Consider the following 14,854-nt stretch of genomic DNA (forward strand, 5'->3'; position numbering starts at 1 on the left):
ACCAAAATGGCGGCGAAGTCACAGCGTGTACACGACAGTTGTGTAGTCGAACGTCGATTACGGCCGATTTACGGTAAAATACACCGAAAAACAATCACCATTACGTTTATATTACCCGACTCGATACAAATATATTTTGTTTTGCGGTTTATTGTGTTTGTTTTTTTGATTGCGGCAAGTGGAAATGTCACTCGAGGCGATCGCCGATTTTGCTTTTGTTTTTAAAAACGTTTCGTTTGTGTGATCGCAGATTGGCTGGACGTCGGCAATAACAAGAAGGCGCTCCAAGAGATCGAGAAGGTGCTGAGGAAGTCGCCGACGCTGCAATGCGCGCGGGCTCTCAAATCCCTTGCCATTTTGAGGTTAGGCAAAGCACAAGAGGCCCTCTCTATTTTAGACACACTCGCGAAAGAATTGCCCTACGACAATGCCACTCTTCAGGTTATGACTATCAGCTACCGGGAGTCGCAACAGTGTAAGTTCAATTTTACAGTAATTTCTTTCTATTTATAAAATTGATGGTTATTTTTTTCTTGTTCAACAAGGGAACTAATCTTGTACTAAGAAAACCAGTATTGCCTAACCTAAAACATTAAAAAAATACCTTAAAAGAAGGAGCCCAAATGTATGAAAGTGAAGCTAAAAATGCTGATGATTAAATTAACTGCAAGTGAAGTCGTTAAAAAAACCCTTTTCTGTATAGAATTTTTAATCAGATCGACTATCCAGACCAAACGGAGATTAGGGGTTCATATTTTTGATTTAGTAATTTTAGATGTTTTCTATGCTAAAATGTGACTCGTAACCATGGCCCCCACGGGGGGCTGACAGGGCTCTAGCCTTGGTGCCCAGCATGGCGGATCGACCAGATAAGTGGGATATCAACGATTTGGGTTCAAGTCGGTTATGGGGAAGCCAGCGGCAAACACATTTTGAAAATGGCCGATATACTGGATTATTTGTTAGGTTAGGTGTTTTTATTCTTGAAATTCATGAATTTTGCCAAAATCGGCTATGACGATTTGTGCGGTTCCCACATGCCTTCCCCATACCCGACTTTTACCATGATTTGTTCTAATAGCAAAAAAGCTGCTATTTTACTTCAAGGATATTAAAATTTTAAAATAATGTGGTTGTGCGATGGAATTTTGATTGTTGTGTGTCACTATTTGAATATTCCATAATTCGAGTGGATATAGTAAAAACAAAATACAAGAAATCATTAAAAATACACTGAATACCTACCGTACCGTACCTAAACCGTAGCCACATCCATTGTTATGATGAATTCTGTTTCAGTGGAGAAGGTGTGCCAGGCATACGAGGCTGCTGTGAAAAAAGACCCGATAAATGAAGAACTCCACACGCACCTTTTCATGTCGCATGTCCGCGTCGCTCACTTTGAGAAGCAGCAGCAGGCCGCCATGGCCCTATACCGACTCATGCCTAAGAATCCGTACTACTTTTGGGCTATCATGAGCATAGTTCTACAGGTATACACCAATTACGTGTAAAAAATATCCTAATATCATTATCAGGAATGCAGATTGAGTCTTGACTACGACCACTAAGTCTATTCGTAGTGGTTGTTTTCCGGTTTGGTACTCCAAGTACACGGCAGTTAGCGGTAGTTCTATCTACTGTCGACTACTGTATACTACCCTCCAGAAAAGCTATTCGCACTTCCGTTTTCAAATGAGGAACGCCCCCAAATTTATCATTTCATTTTACGCTCCCGTGTGATCAATTTACGTATTTTGAAGCTTTTATAAAAATATGCCTAAAAAGACCAATACAGTGGAACTTCGATCTACCGTTCTCGCATAAATCGTTTTCCCGCACGGATCGTTCATTTTTGAAAGTCCCGCCAATCACCCATAAGAACAATGATAAATAATCCCGCATTAACTGTCGTCGATCTATCGTCTAAATATTATGGTCCCGTCACAAATATTATCCCGATTGACCATTTTTGTTGAATATTTTTCATTTCGCTTTTATGTTTATGATACAGGATACATACTGACCTTTCAGTCGCGTCGCTGTGCTTGCACAGGTCGGTCGGCACTCAGGCTTGCCTCGCATCTCGTATCACGAATTTTTATAAGTCGCAACTAAAATGCCCCTCATGAAGAACACTAGACTGAGAAACTGAAAATAATTCAAGACGTCGAAAAAAATCCAAGAGAAAATGAGTTTTTTTTTTAAAAATATATATATATATATTATATATATCCCCCATTTATCGTTTCCCGCATTTATTGTTTTTTTTTCTAGAGTCCCTTGAAAACCGTAGAATCGGGGTTTCACTGTTTGTATTGGGTATATATGACAACTATTGAAACGTTAATATATTTCTAATTGATGGACGCATCCACTCGTAAAGCCAGTACACACTTTTTTACAGGTGTAGAATCTACACCTCTAAAAGAAACATCCTTTATATGCAACTCATCTTGTAATAGCGTATCCTCAATAAGACATTCCATTTTCCAGGCGACGAGAGGTGTCGGCTGTAAAGAGCCAACGAAAAAAAGTGTCCTGTTGACCCTCGCCCAACGAATGATCGACAAATTTATCACGGAAAACAAACTAGAAGCCGAACAAGAGGTCCAACTGTACATAATGATCCTGCAACTCCAAAATAAACACTCCGAGGCCCTGGACTTCCTCGAAGGTCCTCTGGGAAGAAAACTGATGCCTGGAGCTATGCCCCAAGCCGGTATACCGTTCTTAATCACGCTACAAAAATGGGACAAGCTTAATTTGCTGTCTAAAGAACTGATCTGGGACAATCCGGACAGGTGGGATTTCTACATGTCGTATTTTCAGTCTGCTTTTATGCTAATGAAAAAGACTTCTGAGAATTGCGTGGAGAATAATAGTAATTGTAAGAATGACACCGGAAAAGGGGGCGGCAGCGTAAGGAGCGCTTGTTTGGAAACGGTCGATGATTCTCCGGAAAAGTGTTACGAGTTCCTCTGCCAGATTATTGAGAATGTCGCGGAGAGCGGGAAACTGTTACGAGGGCCGTTCCTCGCCAGGCTGGAGCTGTACAAGAGACTCGGAGAAAATGAGAAGGATCCACAAGGTACCTAATTGGTTTATTTTTTCATTTACACTGGTGTGGGTACCATTTTTCGACCAATGGCCATTTCATCAATAAAAAATATTTAAAGTGCCACTCAGAATTATTAGATTTTTCAACTGTCCAAAAAACCTGGTCCGTTAAAAAGCCGTCCAGGCTTGGCAAGATAAGACGCGGGTGACCACTGCATCTCAGAACCCTGGCTCTAGACTCAATACAGCACATCTCGCTTATTAGAATGTGACATTTACGACGAATACCACCTACATGACAAACTGCAAAACTATATGTACAATATTTATACTCAAATGACTTTTTCTCATCGTTTGGGCATCTTTGTGTGTTTAGAATTGATGGGCAACGCTGCCGACCTGCTGGTGGAATACTTCCGGAAGTTTGGTCACAAGGCGTGCTCAGTGAATGACCTGCGGCCGTACCTGCGTCTTGTCAAGGAAGACAAACTTGAAGGGCTGGCTCAGCAATTTACCGACACCATCGGAGTCTCGCAGACTGTTATTGAAAACGTAAGAAATCTCAGTTACAACTTTTTTAAAGCCAATCTCAGAGGATCTAACCTCCGCCATTTTTTGTTTGTAATGCTTAATTAATAATGGAATCTGATGGAATTTGAAGAATAAACAGTCACGGTTGAGACTTCTAGGCATCTTTAGAATGTAACCAAGCCTGCGGGTCTATTCTATACACAAGGCTGCTTTCGGCCGCTACAACGTCTAACCTAGGGTAGGTTTGTATCAAAGTATAAGCACTTATTGTAACAATTACAATAAGTTGGTTGTAATTGTTGCAATAAGTGCTATATATTAACAGCACCCCTCTTGGCTGTAATAAAATTTAGAGCGAGATGGACAGTTTTGACTGTTTAGACGGCTAACTTATTGTAACAATTAATTATAATACCTCAATACAAATATGTAATAAATACTATCACTTTATCACTTTAGCGGTCGATAGTTGCCTTGTGTATAGAATAGATCCGCTGGTCCAACATTTGGATGTGACAGAAGTTACGTGGTCTGTTTTTATATCTTTTGTTTTTAATAAAACCACACTACTGCACACCCAGTATTCACCGAAAGCATATTTTGTTCTCGAAGTTGAAATTTGAAACCGATCCTATTAAAATGTGGTGAATTTGTATGGAAATAAATTATACTGTGTAGAACATTTCCCTTTATGGTCAGCTCTCCAAGAATGTATAAACGAAAAACCATGAAAACCAATTAATAAAAAAATAATCATTTGCAGGATGACGAGATGCAGAGACACATCTGTTCGCTGCAGATGTCCCGAGCGTGCGGAAGGCAGACCAGCCTTTCGGGAGAGCATGCGCGCGCCCTCGCCTCTGCGTTGGCATTGCGGTGCCGCCATGCCACAATCAACCTCACCCCCTCCCCCACAGAGAGGACCATCGCCGATCCCTACTGCCTTCTGGTCGCACACATATGTTATGATCTCGGTAATTTCAAATCTTTCATGTTTTAATTATTGAATGTCTGGTTGACGATAGACGTTTGATAACTGTAAAATAAAACTAGCTTATGACATACAGTAAAACCTCGTTAGTAAGAACACTAATAATTCGAAATTTTCCCGAAAAAAAGTCCCTTGAACATTATTTTCATATAAAATCATACCTTTAATTCGAATTTCGTAATTCAAAATGATTTCAAAGTCCCTGGCATATAAAAATATTCAATAAATCGTAATAAAGTACACTATTTCATGAGCCAGTCATTGAAAATTGTGACAGTCTTTTCTTAAAACATCAAAAATTACTTATTTTATGATGGTAACAAAAATAATCCGACATTTTATGACCCAATTCAGTAGGCACATCTATGATCAGAAACGAAATTAATGAAAATCAAGTAAATTTTCAAAATTTTAATATTTACCCCCCCATACACTTCATAATTCGTAATTCGAATTTTGTTTTCGATTTTCGGTTCCATGGAATTCATATTAACTAGGTTTTACTGTATTTGTCTTATTACATTATTGTCTCGGCGATAACTGATTCTGTGATGTATTACTGTTGCAGCATTGAAGAGTTGCAGTTCGAAGCCTTTGGTGGAAGCGTTGTGCCTTTTAGAATACGCCCTCGAGAAGAGTCCCAGCAATTTCCACTGCAAGCTACTCTGTCTCAAGTTCTATCATCTCTTAGGTAAGATTGTTAAAAACAACCTGCAATGCGCACTTGCAGCTAATTTACTCATTTTCTTCTTTGTCCATGTCTGCTGTTTAGTCAGAGCATTTGGACAACACGGTCACTCTACGAATTTCTGTTGCCTCGACAATCTTCGCCCCTTCACACTTGCCTACTATGTGTTTCAAAATCCTAGCGTCAAATTCAATAACAACAACTCGTGGTAGGTTGAATTGAATAGAAGCAATATTAAATGGAGGATTGCCCGATTGCCTAAAAACTTGCCAATTGAGGGTAGAGTAATCTACATTCCCTGTTCACGTATAGGGTGTTTTTATAATAAATTATTTGTCAAACGCGCACTTTTTCTTTGCTTCGAAGGGGCAAAGCCCACAAAACGCGGCGGATCAGGGTGCTCACTAGGTAGTAGGCCCGTGAAGCGTTAATACAACTGAAATGACACTCCTTCCACCCGCACATTACCCTTCACCTATGTAATAAGGAGCGCGAGAAGCACAAAATAATTATTATTATCAGCGCTTCTCATAACAAAGCAATAAAAATATTATTTTATTTCTCGGCGGCTTGTAATTCATATTCACGATGACATAATTCTACTAGCAATATATCGCATACCCAGCAACTAAACAATGACTTTATTGTTATTAAAAAAATGCCAAGGCGCCCGTCTATTGACAACGCGTCCAGAAGCTGATAAATAAAAATATTTAGTATTTTCGTTAATTCGTCTTGCTGAGAAACCAAACAATGCGTGAGCACCTATGTGCTTTGAATTATGGGGCAGGCGGGCACAGCGCTTCGTCAAAACCAGTGTACTCCGTATACTGCCGTATTTGATTACGTTGTATTTTCGATGATTCACGCGCCACTTGTGAAATTTTGCGCGAGCACCCCACTCGCTGCGTTAAGTGGGTTTTACATCTAATAGTTTGGTCAGCGGAACCAAATAAAGTTGAAAATAAATTCTCGGAAGTATAGTATCATTATATTGATTAGATAATTGCCAATAACCTCAGATTACGTATTTCTTTACATACATAATTTGAAAATTCTTCGGTTATTTATTTATCTACTAGAAAAAATCTTTTTTGAAAAAAATAGAACGCCCGACGGTACTTGAACCTGCAACCGCTGGATATGCGCCAATCAATGTGTTTTACCAGTTAAACTATCAGCACCTTATTTAATTATGGCTGAATTAATTAGTAATTAAATAGTTAATTGAAAATCCCTTGATTTAAAACACACCTTTACTCAACATTAACGCAATTTGATAAACATTTCATATAACAAACAACTGCCAATTAATTTCATCGTAATTAATCTTAGTAAAGTTTTCATCAGTTTTATGTAGATATATAAAAGCTGCATCTGCACTGATTTGCACAAGTTTTTCCTACAACAACGGTGACACGCATGCCACATTTGACGCGTGGAGGAATTCCGTTGGCTTACGAAAAAATTTAAGAATCATGTAAAGCCTCAAACACTGGTCGGCACGCACAACGTTCGAAAATAGATTGTATAAAATGTGTAGTGCAGTATATATTAAAGTTTGAATGGAGCGATATTGTTTGGTGAAATATCGTCTTTGATTCTGGACAACTTCTTAAATTCATTGGTGAATTATTGGAAATTTTTGACGGATGATTGCAATGTGTGGCGGTTCTTATAGGGTGCGGCTGGGGTGCACAGACGATTTACGAGACCCTGGATGTTAAGCACGTGCAGCTGGACTCCCTGGGGCAGGTGCACTGCACACCTCTCGCCACCACCGCCCTGCATCAGCTCACTGCTCACGCGTACGAAGCCACACTTTCATTTTTCACCAATACCTACAGAGATGTGAGTACAGTTTATCCTAATTAGTATGTTACATTATGCACCTATCATTAATTTGGTTCTAGACAGTTTAAGTACGATTTTGCCTTCTCGCACATCAAAACTCATCTCGTCTGCAACGTGTCGAATGCTTCGATGTGATGTCATCGTTATTCACAAAATGCATTGCCAAATGGAGCTCCGCAGATTGGTTGAATGCGGCTTTTTAGTTTAAAAAAAACATTACTGCTGCTATCAACAAATCGCATGCATCTCGGGCTGCGAGTCAAAGACATCATAATGCATATGCACACCTACGAATTGGTCATTTCTATACCGGATCGCTGTTCACCGCATCCATATAATATACAGTTCGAGAGGTTATGCATGACTCGCTAGGTAGATCGAAACAACGTTCCTAGAAGGTTTGATTTATGGCTGTGCCGGAGACGAGGCGAGTTTAAATGTGAGAGCCAGCGATCCATTTCACTCACTGTCACTTTGGATTGTCATTTACGACCGTATTTAAAAAATATTTTACATCTGGCATACATATAAACATGGAACACAAAAATAAATGGTAGCCAGCTCGCACATCTCTCTCGTCTCGGCTGCACGTAACCTAATCGACCTCCTGCGCAGTGCTGGAATGCGACATTGTAGTTTGAAAAAAACAGCTAGTGTCACTAGCAACAAATTTCCCTTGACTTGGGCCGCATGTCGCAGTTACTCAGGCGCTATGAGTCAGCCATTTCATTCAACTGTCCTCTCGCCGACTCGCCGGTTGCCGCATTTTACATATAATGAACATGACAAATTATAAATTCAAAGTATTCACGACATGACATAAAGTAAGTGAGTAAATAATAGGTACAATAATAGAAATAAGAAAAATAAAAGTACATGGAAGCACACAGAGTGAACTAGGTTGATAGACCATATTTTCACCCCACCTCACCTAAGTGGAATATATCAATATCCGAAGCGATTTGATTGAACATAGTTATTGCCCTCCTAATTGTGCATTACTAATGGCAGGTTACATCTGCACCTTGAGAGAACAAACAACGGATGCCCACGATTCCTAAGGTAATTATCAGACACACAAGCCAATACCACCAAGAATGGCAGAGTTTCCATTTACGCTGCGTATAAGTCGGAAAAAATATGTAGCTAAATAAAGACCCCTTCTAAACTTTAAGCTATAGTATGTAAGCATACCTAAGAGAAAGTCAGTCGGATAGAGCCACAGATAATATCCATATAGCCGAAAGTAAAGGAATCTCAAAAATTTCTTCTGGGCGAAATTCTAGGCGGTTGTCCGTACCAACGTAATAGCTGTGCTTGAACTTATACTAATGATTGTCTTTTGTAAATTCCAGAGCGTGGACCACTTAACGTTCTCTTACAAATTTGGCTCCTTCATGAAGCTGGAGGAATTAATGGAGTTCCGCGAACGACTACACGCATCATTGCATCGCGCGGCCACCGGTGTTGAGAGTGCGCTGCTCAATGTGGTGATGGCACCAACGCATGCCGCTGCCACTAAAGCGATTGCCGAAGCGCCTTGTACGCCTGATGATGATAGAATCAGATGGGATATGCTCAGGTATTATAATAACACTACTATTTGTTCTGTTCACCAGTCGGCTCGTTTGGGTTCTAATCTAGGTGGAGTCGAATACTTACTTAGGACAGGTCATACAAATATCAAAAGTTTTCATTAAAACATTAACGACATAATAGTGCCTGTACACATGCATGGATTTACTGGCAGCAATAGAGAGTATTTTAAAGTACCGTGACAATAACTGTTTACACGTAAAAGTGCTGACTGTCTCTCCAAGTCATTCTTTAAGAGTGAGCGAGGCGTGATGTTGTCATTTTATGTGACTGTTTCGTACTATTTGACAGGTAGTGAAAATCGGTCAATCTGAAAATTCGATCGTAGTTCGTTTTTTTGCCGGCAGGTTCGCCACTATCGTTTGAAACTGTCGCATGAAAATTCAGAAGCTTCCAAACTTTTTTGATTCATGCATACAATCTTGCCAACTGCAGGATAATAATGTTTACCCATACATTTTCTTGTTATGGCCATAATAATACTTACTGTCAACAGTAAATCCATGCACGTGTAAACGGGGTATAAAAGCGAGAATTGTCTGTTTAGTTTCGATTGATGGTAGATAAATTGTTGGACTATTTACGGCTTAAGCCTCGGCCTATAGTGTCATGGGTCCCAGGCTCGAATCCTGGGTCTGGCAAGTACACATATAGTTTTTCAAATTATGTATGAGGCAGAGTATGGACCTAATAGGTTGAGAAAGTGGCTGACATCCATTTCTCGTAACAACAAAAATCTTTTAATACAAACCTCCACTCTGTGGAAGTCCATATAATCATATTAGGATCGGACATCGTCGAAAAAACAAAAAATTGCTCCTAGATATAATACCACAAGGCTCCTCTAATTTTTGTTCGGCGTAGCATAAACACGAGACATTAATCTGCAACTAATAATTGTTTCAAACGTTTGATTGCAATTATTGTAATAGTAATATTACAAAAATGTGACTTATAAACTCTATACTTGCACTCGAAACAGTAAGCTTTCCAATGAATATTTGTCCCGGCACAAAAATAATGAGAAATGACTTGGTATGCACACCAAAATTAAGATTTAAGAAACCACATTATGACTGGACGCTTTGGATTTCGGATACTTGACTAATATAGATTGAACTTTCGCTGTGTTTTAATAGGCTAAGTTCATAATACAATGTTATCGTCCTCTTTGATTGAGGTTAATTAAAAATATATGTATTTTTTTAAATTTCAGAGACAATCGCGATTTAGCTGTGTACACGCACTGGGATCCAGTCTACATGGAGAACAAAGATGCGGCGAGTCAACAATTCGAGCAAGACAAAACCTTTCTCCGAATAAAAGTTTTAATCTTGCGATGCTTGGTGGCTTGCGTAGAGACCACCTCGAATTCGGAACGAACAGATACCGCCCAACGAATAGTAACATTACAATCCCTCATAGAAGAATTTAGCAATTTAGTTAGGAACATCGAAGATAAGAAATTGGTGGCGGTGGATAAGGCCAGTCCGACGGGGCAGTTACCATCCAGGCTGATAGGATTTGTGAATTCACCGCTGCCTTTCCGGGAGACATACTCGGCCTGTTTTGGGATTGTGGCGGTGTTCATGAGAAACGAGACTGATGCCGTGCAGCTGGCGGTGGAGGAGTGCGGCAGGAGACTGGAGGAGTGCTTTAAGGGGGCAGAGAGGTGTCTGGAGAGGCAGGCCGCCAGTACCGACCCGCTCTGGAGTTGTAAAGACACGCTGGAGACGGCTGTTAATTATCTAGAGGTGAGAAGCGATGTTTATTGTAAATAATCTAATATGGGTGTAAGTAATGGAATTTAATGAGGTAAATATGCAGTAATCATGGCACTCAGCATTGTGACACACTTTGATATTTATGTTTTGTTTTCAAAACAAATCCGAGTGTCGGAAGCGATTGTCAGCAGATTCCTCAATCATAACCTAGATCAACAGTGTCTATTATGATTTATTTAAAATGACTTGTAATGTATTTATTTTATGTGTATAAATAGCGAGGACGATCCATCACTCGTCATTCGTCATTCGTCTGTCGAGCAAATACTCCCAAGCTCGTCCCGATAATCATCACTGATTTCATTGATTCAAAATTATTATATTTTTGCCCCATACATTTCATAATTCGAATTTTTTTTCGATTTTCGGTCCCATGAAATTCGTATTAACGAGGTTTTACTGTACCTACTATGATTTAAAATACAAAAGCCGATAGCCAATATTAGCTCAATTTAGAAAGCTCTTCAGAGAGTATTAATTATAAGAATCATTAGTTAAAATTTGTCGTAATTAAGTATGTTACCTTTAGCATAGTGGTCTATGTGGGTGGGGGCGAAACCCGAGAGAAGCAGGTTCGATTCCTGCAAGGTGGAGTGTCTTACCTTTTTCAAAAAGATTTTTTCTATTAGTTATAATATATTTTCTCAGAAGTGTTTTCAAGATTGTGTATGTTCAATAATTGGAATGTTACATTCTTAAATCTTGTGAATTATTCGTTGAATAAAAAAAATTGTTAATTATAAAATTATTGTTCGTTGAATAAAAAAAGTAATTAATTCAAGTATATATTTTTGTTCACAGCTTATATCAATAGTATGCGTGTGCGCCGGAGTGTGTTGTGAAGTATCTCGAATGGCTAACGTCCGAAGAAAGAAGAAGAACGAAGCCTCGACGCCGGCTGCTCCGAAACCGCCTACCTCCCTCCTGCAGCTGATTGCGTCTCACGCCAACTCGCTCCTCAAAACCCTCGACACATGGAGTGCGCCGCCGGACACTCAAGACTTGGAGGTGCTCCTCGCCGGGCTGACCATTGGGGACAACATCGCCGATCGGGTCACCAAAAAAATTCGAGAAGGCCACGACAAGTCTCTAGGCTCTCTCAAGTTCTTGCTCAAGGAAAAAACGAGGTATGCCGCTTCTCTCGGAGCTTAGCAACGCGTCATGGCAGGCCATCGTCAGCAGTGTGTGTTTATAATTGCTTTTTCAAGTGATGGATTCAGTGCATTTTTAAAGACCCTTGCTAAAAACAGTTCCAATTGGAGAAATTGACATGTGAGTTCATTTTAGATTGGGTTGTTTCTTAAATTGAAACGATTTCATATCATATTTAATGATAAATTATGTATATATTTATAAATCAACTGCTACATACATAATACAAATTATTCTAATTCCATATGAAAACGTATTAGTGTATACGTTACGCCGAATGGGCAAAATTTTGCCTAAATCATGAAAAATGCAAGCCCGTTGCCTTATTCATGAATTAGACAAAATATCTGAAGAGTGCGTGAATTCGGCAGTAATTTTTCTGCCTAGTTCATATATTGGACAAATTAGATAGTAGCGCTACGGTGGTATTTTTTGCAACTAAACTAAATGTATCAAATGCTCATGCATTGGTCAAAATGTACATATATTATCTATGGTCAAAATAGATGATCGCGCTCCGGTGGTGTTTTTTGCAACTAATCAAACTAAACAAATGTGTCAAATGTCATTGATTATAATATAAAAATATACCAATCATACAATGACGTTCATATCCATTGTGCTTGGGTTTCAAACGTGCAATGGTCGATTGAATGTTTGTGATAGTTTGTTGACACTTGATAGCTAACCTCAAAATGGACATTCAGTTGAATAATTTAATTCAGAATTACAAAACCTAACCTAACCTAATAATAATAATAATATATTATGTCCAATTATAACCAATAAAACCATCCGTATTAAATTTACTTTTTCTTCTGTCATGTTGACAGTTCAAGAATTCCATACCCTGGCGAATTCATGTACTCAGCAGAAAATTTACCTAATTCATGAATTAGGCAACAGGCTTGACTATTACATGAATTAGCCAAAATTTTGCCCATTTCATGTAATAGTTAATTTCGCACATTCGGTGTAACATATATAGATATTGAATGTCCAGTTGTGAATATTTTAATAAAATTAAATTTAAAAGATCAAATCCATTGAAAATCAATGGTTAAATAGAAATGTTTATTAGATTGAGACAATATTTTCTCAAATTGTGGTCTATTTGAATCGCGGTGCAGTGCGTAAGGCGCTGGCCTTTCATCAGGGAGCTACGGGTTTGATTCCGGTGAGGACACAATATATTTATAAAACCTGCTATTGTTTCACTTCTATTACTAAATACAGTAAAACCTCATTAGTATGAATTTCAGGGGACTGAAAATCGAAAAAATTCTAATTACAAATTATGAAATGTATGGGGGAAAAATATAACAATTTTGAATATTTTTTTTTTTTGATTTTCATTAATATCGTTTACGATCAAAACTGTGCCTACTAAATTTCCGGTTCCGTATGTGTTGATGGGTCAAAAAATGTCAGGATAATCTCTATTACCTTCTGAAAATAAGTAATTTATGATGTTTTAAGAAAAATCTGTCACAATTTTCAATGACTGGCTCATGAAATGTACTTTATTACGATTTATTGAATATTTTTATATGTCCGGACTCTGGGTTTTATATGAAAAGAATGTTCAAGGGACTTTTTTTTCGCAAAAATTTACAGCGAATTTCGAATTATCCGTGTTCTTATTAACGAGGTTTTACTGTACACTACTTTCATTGGGACTCTAGGCCTGCTGTAGTGTTAAAAAAGGAAAAAGAAAAACTGGACATACAGTATCTGCGCTAATCGTTTGACGTATTTAATATTAGACATGACTTAAATGCCGTATCCGCACTAGAGTGAAGTCTAGCACGAGAAAGTAATAAGTGCGCTCACCCTCTGATAGTGTGATACCGTACAAGAGTACGCTTTAATTGGAGCAAAATAAACAAGCCGCCGTGTTTCAATTTGAAATCTGTCAAGTTACAAAAATATTAGTTTTGCTCTGACATAACTGACTATATGATAATATTATCTACTACAGTGCTCTCTCAGTAATCCGCCACTCCAAAAACCAGACAAGTTTAGTGTCCTATTAGTGAAAGCGGCGGATTATAGTGTATGCATACAAAATATGGTAAAAATTAAAACATGTATGTACATATTTCGTAAAAATAGTTTTTTTGAGAAATTTGTACCCCTTAATTACAATTTTATTTATAATCAAAATCAAGTATTTACTAAATTATACATATTTATAAACTAAATACATATTAAACATTAAATCACTTGACACAACCAGTTGTTCAGTGAGGCAGATATCCTTTAATGGCTTAGGATTCCTGGTTTTCCCTATGACCAAAAGCTTAATTTTGTGTGTCCTGGTTTTGCATTGGAGCACGGCATAATTATTGTGATGCAGTCCTTGGGCACTTTCCTCTCTGGTATCTGCGGTAGATTATACAGTAGATAGAGGATTACAGTACACTACCAGTAATCCGCCGCTCGATTATCAGACAAGTACTGTAATTCGCCGTTATTTTTACTAGTTGAAAGCACAAAATCCAGCTCTATAATTCGCTGGTATTCGATTATCAAATTCAGTAGTTCGCGGAGAAAAATATACAACGCAAATGACACGGGTTTATTTTGGAAACTTCTCCTTCGTAAAACGTACATTCATCGCGAAGAAAGTTATGTACCAGGGAGGAAAGTGCCCAGGGACCGCATCACAATTATGCCTTGCTCTAATGCAACCGGGACACACAAACTGAAGCTGTCATAGGGAAAGCCAGGAATCCTAAGCCATTCAAGAATATCTGCCTCACTGAACAACTGGTTGTGTCATGTGATTTACTGTTTTTGCCATATTTTGTATGTATGCACCATAATCCGCCGCTTTCACTAATTAGACACTTGTCTGGTTTTTGGGGTGGCGGATTACTGAGAGAGTACTGTAATACATATTGTCTTTTATTTTAATTAATGTCTCGTAATACTTATTTATCCGACTTCTATTTCAAATATAACAGGCTTTACAATCTTCATACAAACTAGAAACTATAACACTAAATTATGTCAGTCTTCCTCTCCGATTTCACCTCTTGTTAACCGAGTACAAATATTCAAAAATGAAACGTTACTAATTGAAAAAGTTAATATTTTCAGTAGGTATATTATTTTTTAACGTCAACTTGGGATCTTTAGCAGTAAGCCGACGAGTGATTTGCGAGCCTATCAATCTATGTAAATAAGAAACAT

General features: G+C 38.4%; 1 protein-coding gene across 1 annotated transcript; it reads left to right on the plus strand.

The window, feature by feature from the left end:
* psidin (phagocyte signaling impaired) lies at positions 1-13,356 on the plus strand. Its single transcript, XM_085950341.1, has 11 exons — positions 1-73; positions 251-475; positions 1,300-1,493; positions 2,497-3,091; positions 3,437-3,612; positions 4,355-4,565; positions 5,151-5,273; positions 6,952-7,121; positions 8,480-8,706; positions 9,937-10,474; positions 11,306-13,356. The coding sequence occupies exons 1-11, from the start codon at positions 7-9 to the stop codon at positions 11,654-11,656; spliced, it is 2,877 nt and encodes a 958-aa protein (XP_085806467.1). The 5' UTR covers positions 1-6; the 3' UTR covers positions 11,657-13,356.
* The last annotated feature ends 1,498 nt before the right edge of the window (positions 13,357-14,854 follow it).

Source organism: Rhyacophila brunnea, unplaced genomic scaffold (genome assembly GCF_057557595.1).
Source record: "Rhyacophila brunnea isolate RB1 unplaced genomic scaffold, BYU_Rbru_1.0 scaffold_23, whole genome shotgun sequence".
In the NCBI taxonomy this organism is placed as follows: domain Eukaryota; kingdom Metazoa; phylum Arthropoda; class Insecta; order Trichoptera; family Rhyacophilidae; genus Rhyacophila; species Rhyacophila brunnea.

Excerpts from the sequence above, each read along its gene's own strand:
- psidin (XM_085950341.1), top strand. The coding sequence starts at position 7 with ATGGCGGCGAAGTCACAGCGTGTACACGACAGTTGTGTAGTCGAACGT. Across the intron at positions 74-250 it reads TCGATTACGGCCGATTTACG|ATTGGCTGGACGTCGGCAAT; the intron begins GTAAAATACACC and ends GTGTGATCGCAG. Across the intron at positions 476-1,299 it reads CTACCGGGAGTCGCAACAGT|TGGAGAAGGTGTGCCAGGCA; the intron begins GTAAGTTCAATT and ends ATTCTGTTTCAG.